General features: G+C 37.7%; 2 protein-coding genes across 7 annotated transcripts in view; both read right to left on the bottom strand.

The window, feature by feature from the left end:
- Positions 1-5,378: 5,378 nt before the first annotated feature.
- LOC121957707 (HCLS1-associated protein X-1-like) lies at positions 5,379-9,266 on the bottom strand. The gene is given in 9 exon segments (XM_042506446.1): positions 5,379-5,851; positions 5,854-5,889; positions 6,000-6,120; positions 7,025-7,158; positions 7,254-7,317; positions 7,415-7,632; positions 8,242-8,352; positions 8,355-8,491; positions 9,104-9,266. Coding segments are annotated over 9 exon segments (918 nt in total). The 5' UTR covers positions 9,169-9,266; the 3' UTR covers positions 5,379-5,819.
- A 2,599-nt stretch (positions 9,267-11,865) lies between these two features.
- The window catches only part of ubap2l (ubiquitin associated protein 2-like), a 34,063-nt gene continuing 27,671 nt past the window's right edge, over positions 11,866-18,257 (bottom strand). For 4 of the 6 annotated variants that reach the window (XM_042506007.1, XM_042506008.1, XM_042506006.1 and 1 more), the window contains 4 exons: positions 17,864-17,989; positions 14,900-14,967; positions 14,585-14,779; positions 11,866-12,985 (listed from right to left, as the gene is read on the bottom strand). In XM_042506007.1, coding sequence (XP_042361941.1) covers positions 12,890-12,985; positions 14,585-14,779; positions 14,900-14,967; positions 17,864-17,989 — 485 coding nt within the window. In that variant the 3' untranslated portion in view covers positions 11,866-12,889. The remainder of the gene's footprint in view (positions 12,986-14,584; positions 14,780-14,899; positions 14,968-17,863; positions 17,990-18,257) is intronic. The other 2 variants (XM_042506011.1, XM_042506012.1) reach the window with 1 other exon arrangement.

The raw sequence follows: 18,257 nt of genomic DNA, 5'->3' as shown, positions 1-18,257 counted from the left end.
TGCCTTCACGTCAGTGGTAGAAAGTAACTAACTAGTTTATTCAAGCACTGTACTTAAGTACAATTTTGAGGTACTTGTATTTTACTTCAGTATTTCCATTTCATGCTACTTTATACTTCTACTTTTTTACATTTAGGGGGCAAATATTGTATTTTTTACTCCAGAAAATTTGACATCTTTAGTTACTTGTTACTTTGCAGATTTTTGTTATTTCATATAAGTTAAGGTCTCCAGCAGTTTATAAATGCCGTTAAAATTGAATCCATCTTTACCAGCTGCAACATTAAAGTAATGAACACATGAATGCATTGATAATTATAATCCAATAATATTATATATATTATTGTGAAATGGGCCATTCTATGTAAGAGTGATATTACTTTTGTTAGTTTAATCAAACCTTGATGCTCGTGCTTTTGTACTTTTAGTAAAATAAAGTTTTGAATGCAGGTCTTTTACTTGTATTTCTATATTGTGGTAATACTACTTTTACTTAAGTAAAAGGTCTCAGTACTTCTTCCACCACATAATGTGGCAGCTCTTAGCCAACAGCTTACAGTATAAACAGGATTGAGTTTTTGATCCTCCAATTCATAGTAATTTTCCGTTTAGCAGCAGGACAACCCAGTGTTACCACTCAAATTTTCCAAACAGATAACAGCTGATGTAATCTCCCAGTGTACACAGTAGAGGACATTACAAAACATCATCTGGAGGATTTCTGTGAGGCAGAGTTCAGGGCGCTTTTTTTCTGCTCTCACTTTATATGTTATATGGGTTTTATATTGATTTATTTGTTTCTATTTTATTTTGTTTTTGAGGCACTTTGTGACCGGTGTCTATGAAAGCTGCTATATAAATACTATATAAATACAATATATACTGCTATACTACTATAAAATGTTTGCTCGATTACTTACTGAACACAAGTGAGACAAAACTAGAGTTGGTGAGTTGGTAGAGTTGGGATCATATAAAAATAAATAAATAATGATCGATGCAGGACAAAAAATAGCAAATAGACCCAAAACAACAACAAAGCAATAAAACCACAAGTGAAAAATGAAGTTTGACATTTTTGGACATCTTCTTAGGCTTAGGGAAACACTGATTGACATTTTGACAACTCAATTAATGGATAAAATAATTGACGGATTTATCATTAGTTGCAGCTCTACTTACCAAAACCTCATGCAGTATGCGATATCTGGCGTTAGAAGTGCGAGGACCCCTCAGCTCCACCAGGTGTGCAGTCTTCCTGACTGCCGTTTGTCCTGCAGGATCTGGGTAAAGGTAAACACACCTGGGCCAAGTGTGCTTCATGACATAGAAGACCACCAACTTACATTTTGACTTTCATAAACACGTCTGGTCTTTTATCTCTGTTGCAACCTCTGTTGTAACAAAAGATAAATAGTAATAGTCTGGTTCAGCCAGCCCTTCCTCATGTCTTTGTATTGAATTTTTAGGTTTCTTAATAAACCACAAAAAGCATGATTGTGTAGTAAGAGTTTAACTCCTTGAACAGCTCAATTAAAACTGCATTTTTAAGGTTGAAATGATGAATCTATTTAGCCCAACCCTTCCCCCTGACTAAAATCCTAATCTTGTTAAATATTATTGCTCCTCTAACAGTCAAGGAGGAAATAGGCTAATTAACAGAGCACACATTGTAGATTTAAGGTGTAATCTTTATATGATGCTGATCAAACCCATCTAGTTTGTGCATCCTCCGTTTTGTTGGATTTTGCAACAGTGACGTAAATAACTGACAAACATTTGTGTTGGAGATAACGTATATCTAGCGATCAGCACACTCATTGCAGTTTAAAATGACAATCTGTTAAAGCATTAGATAGTCGAATTCAAGAGAAGCAACCTCTAGTTTAGTTTGATCACATCTCATGTTTTATGGTCTAACAGCGTCTGTAAAATACGTTTTAAAGTCCACAGGTTTCCTGTGAAGATAATCTTCCATTTAAAAGAAGAAAAAAAACAGAAGAGGAATTTAAATGATGTGGAAGCGAAACAAGATGCATCTTGCATGAAAGCACTTTTCTGATTACTCACATTTTTTTTTCCCTTACTTGAAACAGCTGGAAGCACTCAGCTTGAAAAAATGTAAATGTTTTGAAGCTTCTGATGGGCATACATGAACCAAAGTGCTCACACAGAAATAGACGAGTATTAGCAGCTGTAATGTAGCTTGTGAATAGCAGTGATCCGTGTAAAATAAAAAAAAAACAACAATAAACTAAAAATGAAAAACATAAAGCTGAAAAAAAATGTGCTTCCAAAAGTTGCCAAGTCGGCCGTTTTTTGCAACATTGTTCAAATAAGCAAGAAAATTATAGGTAATTGTATTAAAGTTAATTATATTACCTTTGCTTGCTTCATCCACAGTCAAGACTCTTTTATCCACATTAGTACCTGGATTCAGAACACAGATTAAAAAAGATATATTTGGGTAAAGATACATGAGGCCTCAGATCATTAATAACGTTCAGCATTTTCAAAGAGAAACTCCAAAGTCTCACAATCTCAGAACATGAGAGGAGCAAAGAGACTTTTTAATATTACAAACATGAAAGTGCACAAACCTGATTGAGGTCACGCTGACACATTGAGGGCCTTTAAGCTGACGTTTCTTAAAAGGACTGAGAAAGGAAAAACAGGGCAGTGGAGGAGGATGAGAAGGGTTAAGTTGGGATGAGCTAAATAAGATGGGGAGATGAGAATAGGTGGATTGCACTCATCTGTGACACACCTTGATAAAAGGGCTAAACTGATAAGGACCTGATAAGACTCCTGTTTGGAAAGATCAAGACTGTTTGATAATTGGCAGAAACAGAGCGGCACGTAAAGACCCGACAGGAACAGAACAATCTGCATTTTCTGTCAGTGTTTTGATAATTTAAGGTGTTTCACTTCAGTTCATTGGTATGCAACACAGGAAGGTCCAGTGCAATGGTTTTATGGTAAAAAATGTGATTAAGAAAGGCTGGATTTATAACTCAACCTCTAAAATATGCACACCCTCCTAAACCACACAATGGACCAGTCAAACACTGCGATATCAAGCAAAAAACCTTAGAAATGTTGTATTTTTCATTCAGGGTGGAAGCACAATGAGTTGATGTTGCAGGCACAAAAAACAGCAACCAACTATAAAAGTGTTCAAATCCATTAAAACTAATAATATAACCTCATGAAATAATAACTAAGATGGTAACAACACCACTAAAAAACACAAAGATGTGTCAGAACTGATGAAAAATGTTTTTGTTAAAATTCAGTAAAATAATAATACTAAAATTAGACAATTGGAAGAGAATAATACATATCAAGACCCATAAAATATCGAAATTTTCACTATTTCTGATGCATGTACAGAGTTTGGTGACTTTTGAGCTTGTTAGGCCCTCATATATGTGATCCTTTTGGAATATAAATGTTTTAAAAAAAATAATAATAATAATAATTCAATTTGGATAGGGTCCTCACACTATTTGGTGCCCTACTTAAAATAAATAAAAGAACCAAAAACAGAATAAAATAAGATAAACAGAACAATAAAAGATGACACAAGAGTAAAAGCAACAAAATAAAATAAAAGATAAACCAATAAACATTCAAGTAAAAGCACAGTTAAAACCAATGAAAACAAAATAGAATAAAATAAAATAATCAGACCACTGGTTAAAGAATGTCTTCAATTTTACAAAGATGATACTGTTGGGTCACTCCTAATGTCATCAGGTTTCAGCAGGGAATAATCTGGCGGCCTCTTCCACATGACCTCCGGGGTCGAGCCGGCTCATTTACTCAATTAAAGTGGCCTTTGAAAGCAAAGGATTAAAGAAAAAATCTCCAAAAATTCACAAATGTAAATCAAACTGGAGGAATCTGTTGAGATTGGACTATTGAGCTGTTGCACGTGTAAAAACAGATGCAGCACAGGCGTGAGTCTCTGTGCAGATTACACAAAACAGTATCTGTATGTCAGACTTGGTACTTAAACAAAAATGTATTCTTTGGACGGCATTGTTCAATATAAGTCAGAGGACTGACTTAAAATTGGTCAATGTCCAATTCATTAGTACTATTAGTGGCAGGGTGCGTCTTTTGCTACAGTGAAACGACAACAATCAATACGTCTGCAAACTGAATCAGCAAATTAGTATTATTATTTTTGGGGGATTTTTCCCATTATTGATAAGACAACTACAATGACAGGAATGTGGGAGAGGTCATACCAGAATTATCTGAATTGAATTATCCACGATGACGCGCTACGCTGACATCTGGTATTTTAACTGTGTGTTGAAATCTCGTTGTGACGTGTGTGGTGCTTTTAAGTGTGATAAAAAAAAAAAAAAAGTCTGGAAAATACACAAAGACTGAGGCTGTTTACATATTAAACATATAAATTATTCAGTTATCTGGGGAAAAAAAAGCTTGGGAGTAGAGAAAAAAGCTCTTTATTTAGATCATCTGTAAATATTTAGTAGTTCCTTTTGTGAATAGTTCATTAGGGATATTGCCTGTGTTGTTTACAGTTTGTCTTTCTTTTCTTGTATACGCAGGACTGGAAGATGCATGAAAAAACAGTGGTGTCGCGTAATCCCATGGGAAGGGCCAAATAATCGAAATTACAGAAATAAAAAATAAATAAACAATGCTTTTATTGCTATTGAATTCAAGCATTTCTTTTTTGTAAAGACTGTGCTGTTTCTTATTTCAGAACGTTAAGTCTTATCTTTAAGGTCCAGTGTGTAGGATTTAGATGGATACAATAGCAGAAATGGAATATAATATAATAAGTACATTTTTCGTTAGTGTATAATCACCTGAAAAATGAGAATAATTGTGTTTTCATTACCTTAGAATGAGCTGTTCATGTCAACATAGGTTGCACTGCCATGTTAAATTAAGTTATTATTAGTATTATAATCATTATTATTATTATTAGTAGTAGTATTATTATTAGTATTACGTTTCCGCATTTGCCACAATAGTTAGCAGCCCAGTCTGAAACGTGATACTGCATTTTTTTGTGTGTTTTTACTGGTTTTAATCAACAGGTCCATTTGCTTTATAGAGGAAGAGATCACTTTCTTTTCTTCTTTTGTGTACATACTATTCTATTACTTAATTATTATTATGTGTACATACCCTATTTCCTCTATGTACATACTTATTTTATTACTTATTTATTGTTATTGTTATTTGTATTTTTCTTTGTTACATTTCACTTTTCTTTTTTCATGCTGCTGTAACATTTGGAATTTCCCCCAATAGGGGATCAATAAAGGAATATTCTATTCTATTCTACTTTTAATCAGAAGTTTTTCAACTAGTTGCAATGTGCAATCTTCACCACTAGATGCCACTACATCCCCCTAAATCATACAACAGGCAACAACAGACCGACAACAAATTTGTAAATATATTAAAACTCTTTACTTAACATATCACACACTCACATACAAGCTTACTTTACGGAACAATTCAAAAATAAAACATGTAATTGGGAATTGTTTACAACCTGATTTGTTAAGATAATCTTCGGGATTGGCAGCTTCTAGTCTACTCAGTGTGGAAACTCGGTGTGACCTGAAACAATCTGGCAGCCCTGATCCAAGACGTTCATTTTGGCAACTGAAGGTCGTGCAAGTGTTTTTGTCCAGATATAATCCTAAACATATGCAAACTCACAGCTCTACTGAAACAGTCAGACTGAAATATTATCAGAGAACAAGAGCTAAAGTCAACCAGTCCAGAGAATACACGCTTTCACTTTATATTCCTTCTTCATGTTATTTAAACCCTCCAAAGAACTTGGAGAACAAGAGTCATCATCCCGCATGTCAGAAAATGGACTGTGACCTAAAATATAAACAACAATGCATTAGAACTACTGCTAATTTAGTCAAAATACTCTACAAACAAACTATAGAAAAAAACTGAATTTAATCACACAGTATGAATAGACTGACCTGAGATGACAGGTCCAGTTTGACGGTCTGGTCCCTCAAAGGTGCCAGGACCTCCTGAGCGGGTCACTGTGGTCTCTTCGTTGCCTTGGCCGTCTCGAACTGTTCGCCTCTCCTCTACACTCTGACAAACACAACAATAAAAGCGTTAATTCAAACCCCAGTGGTATCAAAAAAGGAGAATTACAACTCAATTAATCATAATCACAGTTTTTCACCAGGAAGAATATTTTCTCAAACTGTTATGTTTGTATGTTCTGTTACTGGGCTAAACTGGACCACTTAATCTGTCCATGAAAATCTGTTGTGAAAGTGCATTAACCAGGGTTCCCGCACATTTTTTCATTTTTACCTGTATATTGTATTCTTTATTTTGCATCTGTATTTGTTTCTCTTTTTGCATTTCATTTAAAGCATCTCGAAGTACCTAGAAAAGTGTTTAAAAAAAAGTCCTATCTGTTATTATTATTATTTCAAATTACATTGGAAAAATACCCCCCCCCAAAAAAAAAAAAAATATTTAGAAATATCAGAATTATCAGAAATTATTATTATTTTGAGCACTTTTTTCAGGCCATATCCCTTTTCAGTTCTTTTGCTTTTATTTTTATTTTTGCTCAGCTAATTTCAGGTAATTTTCTTGTAACTTTTTGCAAATTTCTTGTTCGCTTTTTGGTCATTTTTCGGTTAATAAATTAAGTTGACAGCTTTCATGTCCCGTCAGTCTTCCACCGTCCATGTGGATGAGTGAGTCTGGTCTTTGTGTATCACATAATACTAGTGAAGTTTCAACAGCCATGCAGCACGGCAAGCACTAGACCTCTTTTTTCAAGCAACATTATTCACATTTTGGGATTTTTTATAAACATATTCTAATCAGGAGCCCATTCTATTCTATTATTTCCAAACCATTTCCAGGCCTGTAAAAAAGTTTTTATAATTCCATAAACTTCCAGGAATTTCATGACTGTGGGAACCCTGATCAATATTTGATTAATAATAAAATGATGATAAAGAGTTTTTCTCACCCCATCAGGTTTCACCACCTTGGTGACGGTGACTGACTGGAAGAATGAGCGGGTCCTGGGTTGGTTTGGTGCCTGACCAGCAGGTGGCGTCAGAATCTGATCCAGGCCTCCAGAGGACACTGCAGAATCCAGATCTGATTGGAAAGGACAGGAACGGGAGGTCAGCTGGCACACGGAGCAAAATCATACACTTCATTTCTTTCTCTGCAGAATTAAAAATATCACCCACCTCTGTCTTCTCTGCGCTCCTCCTCTGGAGCTCTCTGCGGCCCCTTTTTCCAAATATCATTAAACTATGAAGACACAATAACAAAATGAGTGACCTGTAAGACCTCATGTTGCCACGGAAGCAAAACATTGTTGGAAAAAATAATAAAATACCATGTTTACCTTTGAAAAAGGGGTCCATCCATGAAATGGGGAGCTGGGAAGTTCTGGTGACTCATAAGATGGGCGGCCATCGTGTCTGGCTCTCTGGACGGCCCAGCTTGGGGTCCCTTGTGGGTCGTTATCAGGTGATTTGAGCATGAAGTCCCTCAGGGGGTTCCCACCAGATCTGTCCCTCTCTGTCCTGTCCTGAGGTGGTGGCGGCATGATGCTGGGGACACCTGGATTATAACGGAGACACAGACTTAATCTGCAGCTAAGGATTGTCTAGTTTGTTTGAGAGAAGGGACGGAGCAAATTAATAAATACACATGGTAAAATCAAAAATGCCAGAATTAGCCTACAGACTATTTTTCATCTGTGGCAAAGGTGTCACAAAGGTAAAAAAAAAAATTTAAAAAAATGTTTAAAACAAAGAAAGGGCTTGCAGCTTAAAGACTGAAAAATGACACACATTCAAAAGCAGTAGAAGCAGTCGTGACATGTATACATATAGAACTACAGTGCAAACAGGCGGGACATTTGTACAGTTTTGTTTTACTTTGTTTAGTTGTCTAATGTGTAGGGGTGGACGTATCAATACCAAAAAATCAATACTATAGATACTTTGTTTTCATTTTGAAGATCTAAGATCGATTGTGGCATCAACAGGATCGATATCAAAAAAAGGATGACGATCTCTTTTCTACATCATACCAATTTGTTTTTAAGGAGTAAACCTGTGGTAATGTAGGCGAAAAGTGGCGCGCTAAGTCATGGGTGACTTTGTTTATTGTTTTAATATACTGAGGTGAGCAGTAAAGTCCTGGACCAGGACTCTGTTTTCATACCAAAGTGTCCAGACTCTTGCTGTCCGTCCCAGCGACCCAGCTGGGAGAAAATCTCCTCCATCTCCCTGAGCACCTGGCCAAACACGGGAGGTTCCTGGATCCTCATCCCGTCGGGCCAAAGCTGAAGCCAAACCTCAAAGCACTATCAAAGGGATCCTGCTGGTCTCCCCGAAACCCGTCATAGTAGAATCCATCTTCTTCTTCGTCATCATCGTCGTCATCATGAGTCATGGCATCGAAGAAAGGGTCCCTGATAGAAACAAGAGCAAACATACAAAAATAGTTCATAATAATGTCACATCAGGTGGAAATCAAGAGTTTTTAATATCTGCCTATCTGGAAATTTTAGAATTTTCATGGACAGATTTTGTTTTTATTTTAAGATTTTTTTTTATCTATGAATAGATATTATGATTTTATATTATTATTTATTGTGTTCTGTAGAAAAATGACAATTGTCTGTGCTCTCGTGTATGCTGGTGTTCTTGTTTATCTAGCATATTGTGTACATATTTTTTGTTGAATAAAACTGTAAGTATGACACCGATATGTGCTCTTATAAATCGATTATTAAATCTAAGTTTGAGTTCCGATTTGTCAGCTGATCAGCAGTTACGTTAACAGACCTTGAAGTGCTCAACCGTATTAATCTCGAGGTCACTCTAAATAAAACAGACACCGTGCTAGCAGAGGGACCCCTGTGGTCATCCTGGCAGAGAAACACTAATCTTGTAACTAAAGCTGTTTCATTATCTAACAAACACCAGCAGCGTTAATACGAACTTAGCCAACTTCTGTTAGCTTAGCTTAGTTTAGAGTAGCATCTGTGTAACGTTAGTCGACTTTGACTCCATAAACTCACCTCCGGCCACGATAATGACCTCCGGGTACCCCGAAGAATCCGCGAAACAAATCAAATACACTCATTTAACGACAGCTTTGGCTGGAAACTAAATCATAACTTCAAAAATACACCAGCCAAGCAGCAGATACTTGCTGGGGAAAGTGTAAGCCTCGTTTTATCAACAAAGCCGTAAAGTGTTCCAGATATTTCCGAATGACGCAAGTAGTCGTGTCGCTACGTTACCGTAAAGGTCAGAAGAAACGCGCAGACATAGTTGGAAACATTTGTGTTGAGATACATTTGTTTGAAATAGAAGACGTTAAAGATGCACAACTTTATGATCTGTTGTAAATAATACAAAGTAACCGAGTAGGTGTACACAGGTTGAGGTACTTAATCCGCCAATATGCACTGCATCAAACAAAGCACTTTTTTTGGACTATTATCTCTGTACATTGTTTTTTTTTTTTATTACTCTTATAATACTGTGAACCTTTCATCCCCTGGAATATACTGTATTAGCTCTTTTAAGGCTACATTACAGGTCTATATATAGAGAGAGTGCAGACAATAAAAAAATATATATATATATATTTATTTATTTATTATTTTTTAATTTTAATTAATTCATTCATTTATTTATTTTATTGTCTACACACCAGAAACCCCTTGCAAATTTCTTGTAGCTTCTTTGAAAACTTACTTTGCAATAGATCTAATTCTGATATACACGGGTACCTCTTTTTTTTTTTTTTTTTTTCTCTACTCCACGTTTAATATGAAACTATGTTTTTTAACTACAGTTCTCAAACTTGATTAGCTAATACATACAAAACATGCTCATATAAAATATGATCCACTGATACTGAGCTACCGAGCAATATTTTTAAAGAGTTAAACTCAGCTCCATCTCGACTAACTACATTAAAATGCTGCTTCATGTTAAGGCATTAGTTGTAAAATATAATATTGGCAGAGGCCATTGTGCTGTTTGCACTAGTACTTTTGAATTTTAGCCATTACTTTTGTCTTATAACACTACTGAGTTTCTAAATAGGTAAAGATTTTTAATAGGAGTACAGTATGGTACTACTACTTATAAAGTGAAGTATCTTAACTTCCGTTACCACTACCTGTGGAAGTGGTTGCTAAGTTAAAGCGTACTGCTGTTTCCTAGCAACGGCTTCCATCACCAAGCGGCTACGTTCCATTAGTGAGAAAAATTCCAACGAGCGTTATGACGCCAGGTAGTTACCCTGGTAACAGTGGCAACGTCTATTATGCGCATTATAAACACGCGGGGTAGTTTATGTGATAGCTGTGAAATTAATCACGAAATGAGTTAATTAGGCATTTCGACTTTGTAAACAGATATTTATCTGGAAGTCCTCTTTGGCCTAAAGCTTTCAGTAGTGTTGAAAGTAGCAGAATTACTGATTAAAAATCAAAAACGCCTGCATTAAATATTTTACACCATTCGTTAAGTAGCAAATAACTGTTAACTAAATGTTCTGGATTTAAAAAGTTAAGTTTCCCACGGAATGTTGGGGGGTATTAGTATAAAGTACAATAAAACAAATAATCAAGTCCAGTTTACCTACTTGAGCAAATGTGTTTAACTTTTTACATTAAAATTGTCATGACAAGCACTATGCTAACATGATTAACAGGAATGTGGGAATCGACACAGCATATTATTGACATGTTTTGCCTGGCAATTTTATTATACAGATGCTACTTACTGATTTTTTAAAATTATATTGATTTTTTATGTTCCAAATAAAATTCAAGTCTTGGTAGCCTAAACGTAAAATATATTTTTTTCTCCTGTCTATTGGATACATTTTGCTGCAATAAAAATAAGTGAGAAAAACAGACTGAAAAGTATCTTAAAAGAAAATATGTTGACAATTTTCCTTTGGGTAAAGGATTCGCAGTTGAAAGAAAGGTAAATATTTGCAATATTATGTAGTATTTGTTATCACAATATCGCAAAAATGTTTAAAATTGCAATAATTGTATCATGATATATTGTGGGACCTCTGGTGATACCCACCCCTAATATTTAACTATATTAGGGGTGTATATTCAACTATTGCAAATTGTAAAACAGGTTATTCAGATGCAAAAGTGCCTCTAAAACTTGAGGGCTGTGTTTGGAGGTTGATTTGACACTGCTGGTCTGCTGGTCTGTTAGATAACTGGGTCCTATAACAGACATCAACCCTCCATCCTCTGAGTCAGACGGTTTCAGCTGTGCCAAACACTTGATGGCTCAGGCTGCTTACAGGGTTAGTGGATTCATTGTTGCCCTGATATCAAGTATCAGTGACTTTAACGTTTCAAACTGTCAGATGAATTAAGGCCAGCTCTCAGCGACACAAACACTGAGCGTCACTGTCAAACTGTTGGAAGAAGAGACGCTGCTACATGAGAAACAAATATAAGTTTCTTCAAAGACATTCACATCCAAAATGATGAAAATGTCTTTTTTTTTATTTATTTACTTAATCATTTAAATTGTTTTTAAAACGCACAGTAATATGAAACAAAAAGCTAACAAGTCTGCAAGGATTTGAGAAGGAAAAGGAGAAAGCCATCGAACAAACAGGGACTACAGTACTTGTGTTTTTTTTATATATGTACAAGACAAGTTTATCCATTTAAATTGTTTTTAAAACGCACAGTACAAAAAGAAAAAATAAATCACTGACAAAAAAAACCCATAGTACAATTCTGTCCATCAGTATTCAATGCTGCAGGTTTCCTAACTATGGGGGTCGGGGGGGGGGGGGGGGGGGGGGGGGGGGGGCCTCGGAAACGAACAAAATAAAACACACTGGAAGGCAGACTGGGTGTGTATTGGCCTTGGAAATCATTCAACATCTCTTGCAGAATAGGTGGGGCCTTTATGCAACATATTTATAATTCATGGGAACAGTTACTGTACAAGTGTTGGGTAATGAAAAATTCTGTGCTAGGCAAAAAACAAAGCACAGTACACAACCACGGCCCCCGTGTGTACAAACATGCACGCAGTCACATGACAAACACACTTTCCTCACAGTCCAAGCCAGTGAGCTCGCTTATATGTCTTTATATATAATATATCTATATTTGGTAAAAAATAAACTTCACAACTCTACCAATTTAGAGAATTGTTTCTTCAAACTTTAAATGACATAAAAAAAAACATTTAACAGCAATTAAGCAAATTATTGTGTTTGGGTATTTGTGTGGCAGGAAGAGTTTCCACCAAAATTAAGGAGTGGGGAGTTGTTGAGGGTGAGAAATACAAAACCAGCCTGTCCCCCCACCTTCAGATATTACTTCAATCCTCCCCATCTGCAAGAAAAAAATGGAAGGGGGAAGACGAGAAAAAAAAAAAAAAAAAAAAAAGACCATACAGGAAACGTTCATTCTTTTAGAAAACAGTTCTATGTTACATACAAGTCAAAGAAAAAAGGGGTGGGGCAGGGGGATTAACACGATACAAATTCCCAACACTCATTATTTCACCTCTTGACGGTGTTATTTCTAACCATTAAGCTCCGCTCTCCCCTCTCTTCTAAGCCCCTCCTGTCCCTCCCGCCCTTCCATGCATCCATACAGTGCTCGTTCTCTCGGCACAGCACCTCCTCTGACCGCAGTCAGAGCTGCAGGAGTGCTGGGCCAAGAGACTGGGGAGGGAATCTGCAGGAGGAAGAGGGAGTTTATATGTGGAGACTGTTTTGCGGAAGGAGTGATGAGCCCCCCTTCTAGCTTCTGTCAACAGTGTGGGGGTGGGGGCCCCGACAGTGGATGTTAGTTTGCCCCCCAGTTGTAGCTGTTGTATGCCGACTTGTTGATCTGAGACTTCTGCTGAATGGAGGCGTTCTGGCTGCGCTGTCCGGTGCCGCTCTGTGCAGAGAGGACAGAGGACATCTGTGAGCTGCTGATTCATGCCATGTGTTTGCTGAAACACTGCGTAGCTTAGTGACACAATGAACCTATATATGCTTCACGATTCATCTGCCAAGGACAATTTCTACTGGGATTGCAGGAGTGTGAATGTATCAACATACACACACTGCTGTTTCTGTTGTTTTTATCCAGAGCTGGTCTTGTCCATTGTTTTAGTTGTTTTAACTTGAATTTAAAAGCTTATCGAGGGACTGCGGCTGTGAATTAGCTTCAGCTAGACACCCTGTATACATTACATCTGTTTTTATAAGCTCTTCTATGAAACAATCTGGGTTTTTAAATAAAATAAACAATGGCAGAATGACGCTTTCTGGGCATTATAGTTGGATTCTTCAAGAAGATCATCTCAATGCTTTGACACCGAACTGTTTGTTTAGTCAGGCTGGTGTGAAAGCTAATGATCGTACTTTGGTGTGGACTAAACACTCAGACTCAAGCCCCTTTACCGTCTGTTCACGAAGGAATCATCATGCAGTTATTCTACCGTACGATCGCCTAATGGGGGTACAGAGTTGTCTCGCCTTTAAGCCGGCAGCGGAGGAAGGAACAGCTCCAAATCGATATTTGTGTCAAAGGGACAACTGGCAGGACGGGTGAGCTGTTCGACCACATCAGTGTGCAACTCTAAAAAACGTTAACGTGACGTCCCTTTTTGTCCATTTTCTACCTGTTGGTTATTTTTCTTGACAGATGAGGTCCACTTGCACTATCAACTAATAATGCTCGTGACCTGAGGAGACAGATACACGCATGAGAAGCTGTTTTAATTTTGGCAGCTATTTTAGATTTAGTATTGAGACGAAAATGCTTATGGGTTTTAGTCACACTTTAGTTATTTTTATCCTTCATAGTTTTAGTCTTGTCTTAGTTGACGAAAACTCAAAACGTTTTAGTCGAAAAATTTTTTTTCAACTTTTAATCATTATTTTTAGTCAAGGATTTTTTTCCCCTGTTTAAACTTATCCAGTCAGGCTAATAAAGGGTCTCAGAAATTATAATCAAGATGACAGGTTGTATAAAAATGTCATTTTAACGTGTTTTTTTTTAAAAACTACAAATAATGTCTCAGAAACTTGCATTTCTCCAGCAGAGTTTTTCACAGGTTTAAAGGATGATTTACAAGCACCACTCACTGATAAATCATTTGAAAAGGTTAAAATCACTGTATTTATGGTCTCAACCACTTTGACACCACAAATAACTAAGTTGAGATCACTGGGATTTATAACCAGGTTCACTTTAAACTCTGACTTGTATATCTCAGCCTGAACTCTTTCTGAATCTGCAACATGTTAGTCTGGAGCTGCATGATCTGCTTTCAGTAACAAGGATTTGATGTCCATGTAGCAACAGTGATGCAAAACAACAGACTAAAACTGTCCAATGAATGATAAAAGTCAGTCTATATCATCTTGTGATAGTTTAAAATTTAGCCAAGTATTGTTTGCTTTGTCTGGACCAACAGACCTGCAGGTGTGAGACCTGACCTGCACCAAAAGGTGGAGACAAACACAACAACAACAGCATGTATGCTACCTGTCCGTCCTGCTGCAGGTGGTGGTGCAGGATCTGAGAGTGGGGTTGTTGGTGTGGCGCCAGGATGTGCATGAAGGGGGCCGGGGCGTAGCCAGCGGCAGCTGGGGGGTTGATGGGTCCCCCGCTCCCCAGAGCCGAGGGCAGGCTGAACGAAGCTGCTGGCGTGCCAGCATGGAAACCCTGCTTCTCAAACGACTGCAGGAGGAAGCGAAACAAAGAACAGACGTGACATTTTTGCTTGATTCAGACCGCATGGAGCAGGGAAAAGTCCTTTCCTGTGAGGAAGGGCTTGAAATATTTATGATCTGTAATTACCTGCGTCTTTGTGTAAACAGACCCTGAAATATCTGGTACCCCCGTGTTACTTGATGTCACAGAAACTCCTGCAGAGACAGAAATGATAGGAGACAAAATAAGTCCAAAAACTGGGCATGTAAAGGGGACATGGGGAGCAGCCGCCAATAAACCATGCCCGGCCACATGGTTATTTTCAGATTCTAACCAGCATAATTCCCATATAATCTGTATCTATAGGAACTTTCTATATTCGTAGAAACACTTTCTCCAATTAAGCATGTGAGAAAAAAAGCATGATTTAGGAACAAAAGAGAAACATGGGAAATTCCAAGTATGAGCATCTATGTCAGCTTAAGTTCATAGATGATTTGAGGCGGATTTCCCTTTCTCAAAGACAGCAGAGGAGATGAGGAGGGATGAGATGAAGAGGAGGAGAGGTGAGAGAGATGGTGTAGCAGCGTATCAGTTCCAGTCAGCCACAGTGGTATAGGTCTGACTGTATCTGGTGGTTACTGCTGTGGTTGTTCTGGCACACACTGACCCCCTGTATCGCCATGAAGACGCAGAACAGGGTCAACTGGTGTGCAGAACAAGACCGACACAGGACAGAAAAGACTTGCACTTTCAACACTCAGTTATAATGATATTAACATAACAAAATGTTAGTATACTTAAGTCTGTAAATGTTTTATTACATTTTTTGTCAGAATCTGAGGACTGATCACATGATGGAATCATCATAAAGTGAGTTAAAATGACTTTTTGTCATTCAGTCAGTTATTTAATTCATTTTTATAGCTTTATTTAGGACTGTTACGGAAAGCGCCGAAATGCTAATGCAATATTTGGCATTTAAAGTCATGGCACTGCTAGAAAGCAGCAGCATGTTGCAACATAATGATATTAGGAAAGAAGAGTGGATATTTTATAGGCTGCATCAGTGACAGATTTCAAAACTGATGGAGCATTTATTAATGTTCATTGTCAGTACGAGAGATGCTCATTACATCTTGCATCTTTACATTCATCTGACAGCATTCAGACTTGTCCTGTGCTGAAAGCATAACAGAAAAATTATTTGGCTTGAAGTAGGACTGAATAATTTGTCCCAATTTTATTCTTACTCCTGCAAAAATCCAAATCACAGGAGAGCCACTGTATCTTAAAGGAAAATCTGTCAAAATTGGATTCTAAATTGAGTATTATTCTCAGCAGCTGCTGCTGCTGAGATGTCCTGACCTACAAGTCATGTTCTACAGACTTCATGGAAAATCCTTAATTGTTGTAACATAATAATTTCCATATATTTTTTTTGATGCAAATAAGAATAATGATGCAAAAATGATTATTCTTATCTTAAAGATCTGTATCCATCACAAGTTTTTACTCAAGAAGCTTTCATGCACAGCATTTTAATGAGTGCAGCCATTATCAACCCACCCACAGTGACACACCAGCACAATAAGGTAAGAGACTCTTTAAGTTATTCAAGTTATGAGCGTTTCATTTCAGTTCAGTGTCGGAGAGACTCTTGAGTTTTGCTGTTGCTTATGGCACATGGCGTTTCATCACCCTGCTTGCGCGAGAGACGCAGCGGTGCAGAGCTTATGACAACCACACTCACCACATCACTGCAAGTGCAACAAAAGCCCCACGAGCAAAAAGCAGCATATTTATTTACGTATTTATTACAATTTTTTGTAAATGTAGCCAAATCCTTCAGGTAATTTGCAGGGGGTTTTTTTAAGTTAATGCATTGTAAAGCTATTCAACTGTCAAGCACAGGCGATACATGGGACTGAATTTATCATTTTAAAGTACCTGAAGTGTGCACTGTGCAGCCATATTATCGATGCATACAGAAGTATCTGAACGGGCCTCGGTATCATATACTCATATACTCATATTAAATTACTTGGACTGAGGGCAAAAAAAAACTTGATCAGGGCATCTCTAATTGCAATATCAGTCAAAATAAAAGCAACTTTATGTTTTTTCCGAAATATTTCAGCCCTCGTCCAAACAAAAGAGGAGACAAAATATTGGTCACTATATATATTAAAAGCGCTTACTCCTGAAAGGCACAATACGATAGATTTAATTTCGAAAGTGAACATCTTTCTAAAGAAATAATTACCCCTCATGCCTTCACTGTAGTTCCAGGTCAAAATGGTGCCATTTCCTTCATCGTCTTGTTCGGGTAACAAAGTCTTTATAATAATACTCATGAGAGATTTGTCATAGAAATATAACAGAGCAGACCTCAAAATTGTTGCAGAAATAATAAAACCTCATGCGCCCCTTTACAGGGCAACTTCATTCAAATACCATTCAGTGTGAAGAACATCATAAATGTGCAGAGCGCATTCTGCTGCAGTCACTTTACACTTGAAAAGACTCTTCAAACGGTACATTCACACACACTATTATATAGCACAGCATTATTTTACAAGTAACATACATTTTGTTGCCCTCTCTTTTTTGGATTATAACCAAGTACTTCCACCACAGGACGGTGAATTCGATACTCTGGAGATGGACATACCAGCAATGACAACATGAGTGAAGAGCAAGCAACACAGAGGGGAAATGGGACAGCATCAACCAGGGCAACTGATCAGTTTATGGCAGCCACAGCTCTCGTAATCTGCCACATATTTTACTTTAAACCTGACAATTAGGTAGCACAGACAGTTAGAATGTAAAGACCAGACTGAATTGATGATGAGTTGCCCTGGAAGAGAACAGGAAACAGACAGAATGGCAGACAAGGCTTGTAAGAGAGGCAGGCTGCATCGGACTGTCTAAAAGCGAATGTAGTGTGACGGATCTTCCCACAGGCGCAGCTCATCAGCGATGAGGCAAAGGAACGAGAGCAAAGAGGGGGAGAAGGATGGTTGGTGACACAAGGAGGAAGACGGGAGGGACAGGGTTTTTTTTTTTTTTCTTTCCTGCTTTATTTTGGCATGTGGCGGCACTCACCGACTCCAGGCCCGGTGACAGAGCTGGCTGGCTTGTTTTGTGCAGAAGCGGCAGCGGCCACGGCAGTGCCGTATCCGCCCTTACAGAAATCCCCACTCCCTGAAGCCTGGCCCACATCCTCATAGCCTGCAACAGTCAGACACACAGCCGCAGCCCACAGCGTTAGACACACCAGGCAGGGGAAGCAGACCTGCCTCAAATAGCATTTGCAAATAATTTATAGCGTTTGTTTGAAACGGTGTACCACATGGGCAGGTATTTGCCAAACTGTGACAATGCATAGTGTCAAGTCGCACAGTACTGACATTTAAATACTGTAATTGTCTGAACTTTGACATCAAATGCATTGTCCTGTGTGGCAAAACCTGCCCATCCGATACAACCAGCAGGTCAG

The sequence above is a fragment of the Plectropomus leopardus genome, chromosome 18 (assembly GCF_008729295.1).
Source record: "Plectropomus leopardus isolate mb chromosome 18, YSFRI_Pleo_2.0, whole genome shotgun sequence".
In the NCBI taxonomy this organism is placed as follows: Eukaryota; Metazoa; Chordata; class Actinopteri; order Perciformes; family Serranidae; genus Plectropomus; species Plectropomus leopardus.
Note: the sequence above shows the minus strand (reverse complement) of the source record. Positions and strands in the feature narration are given on the sequence as shown.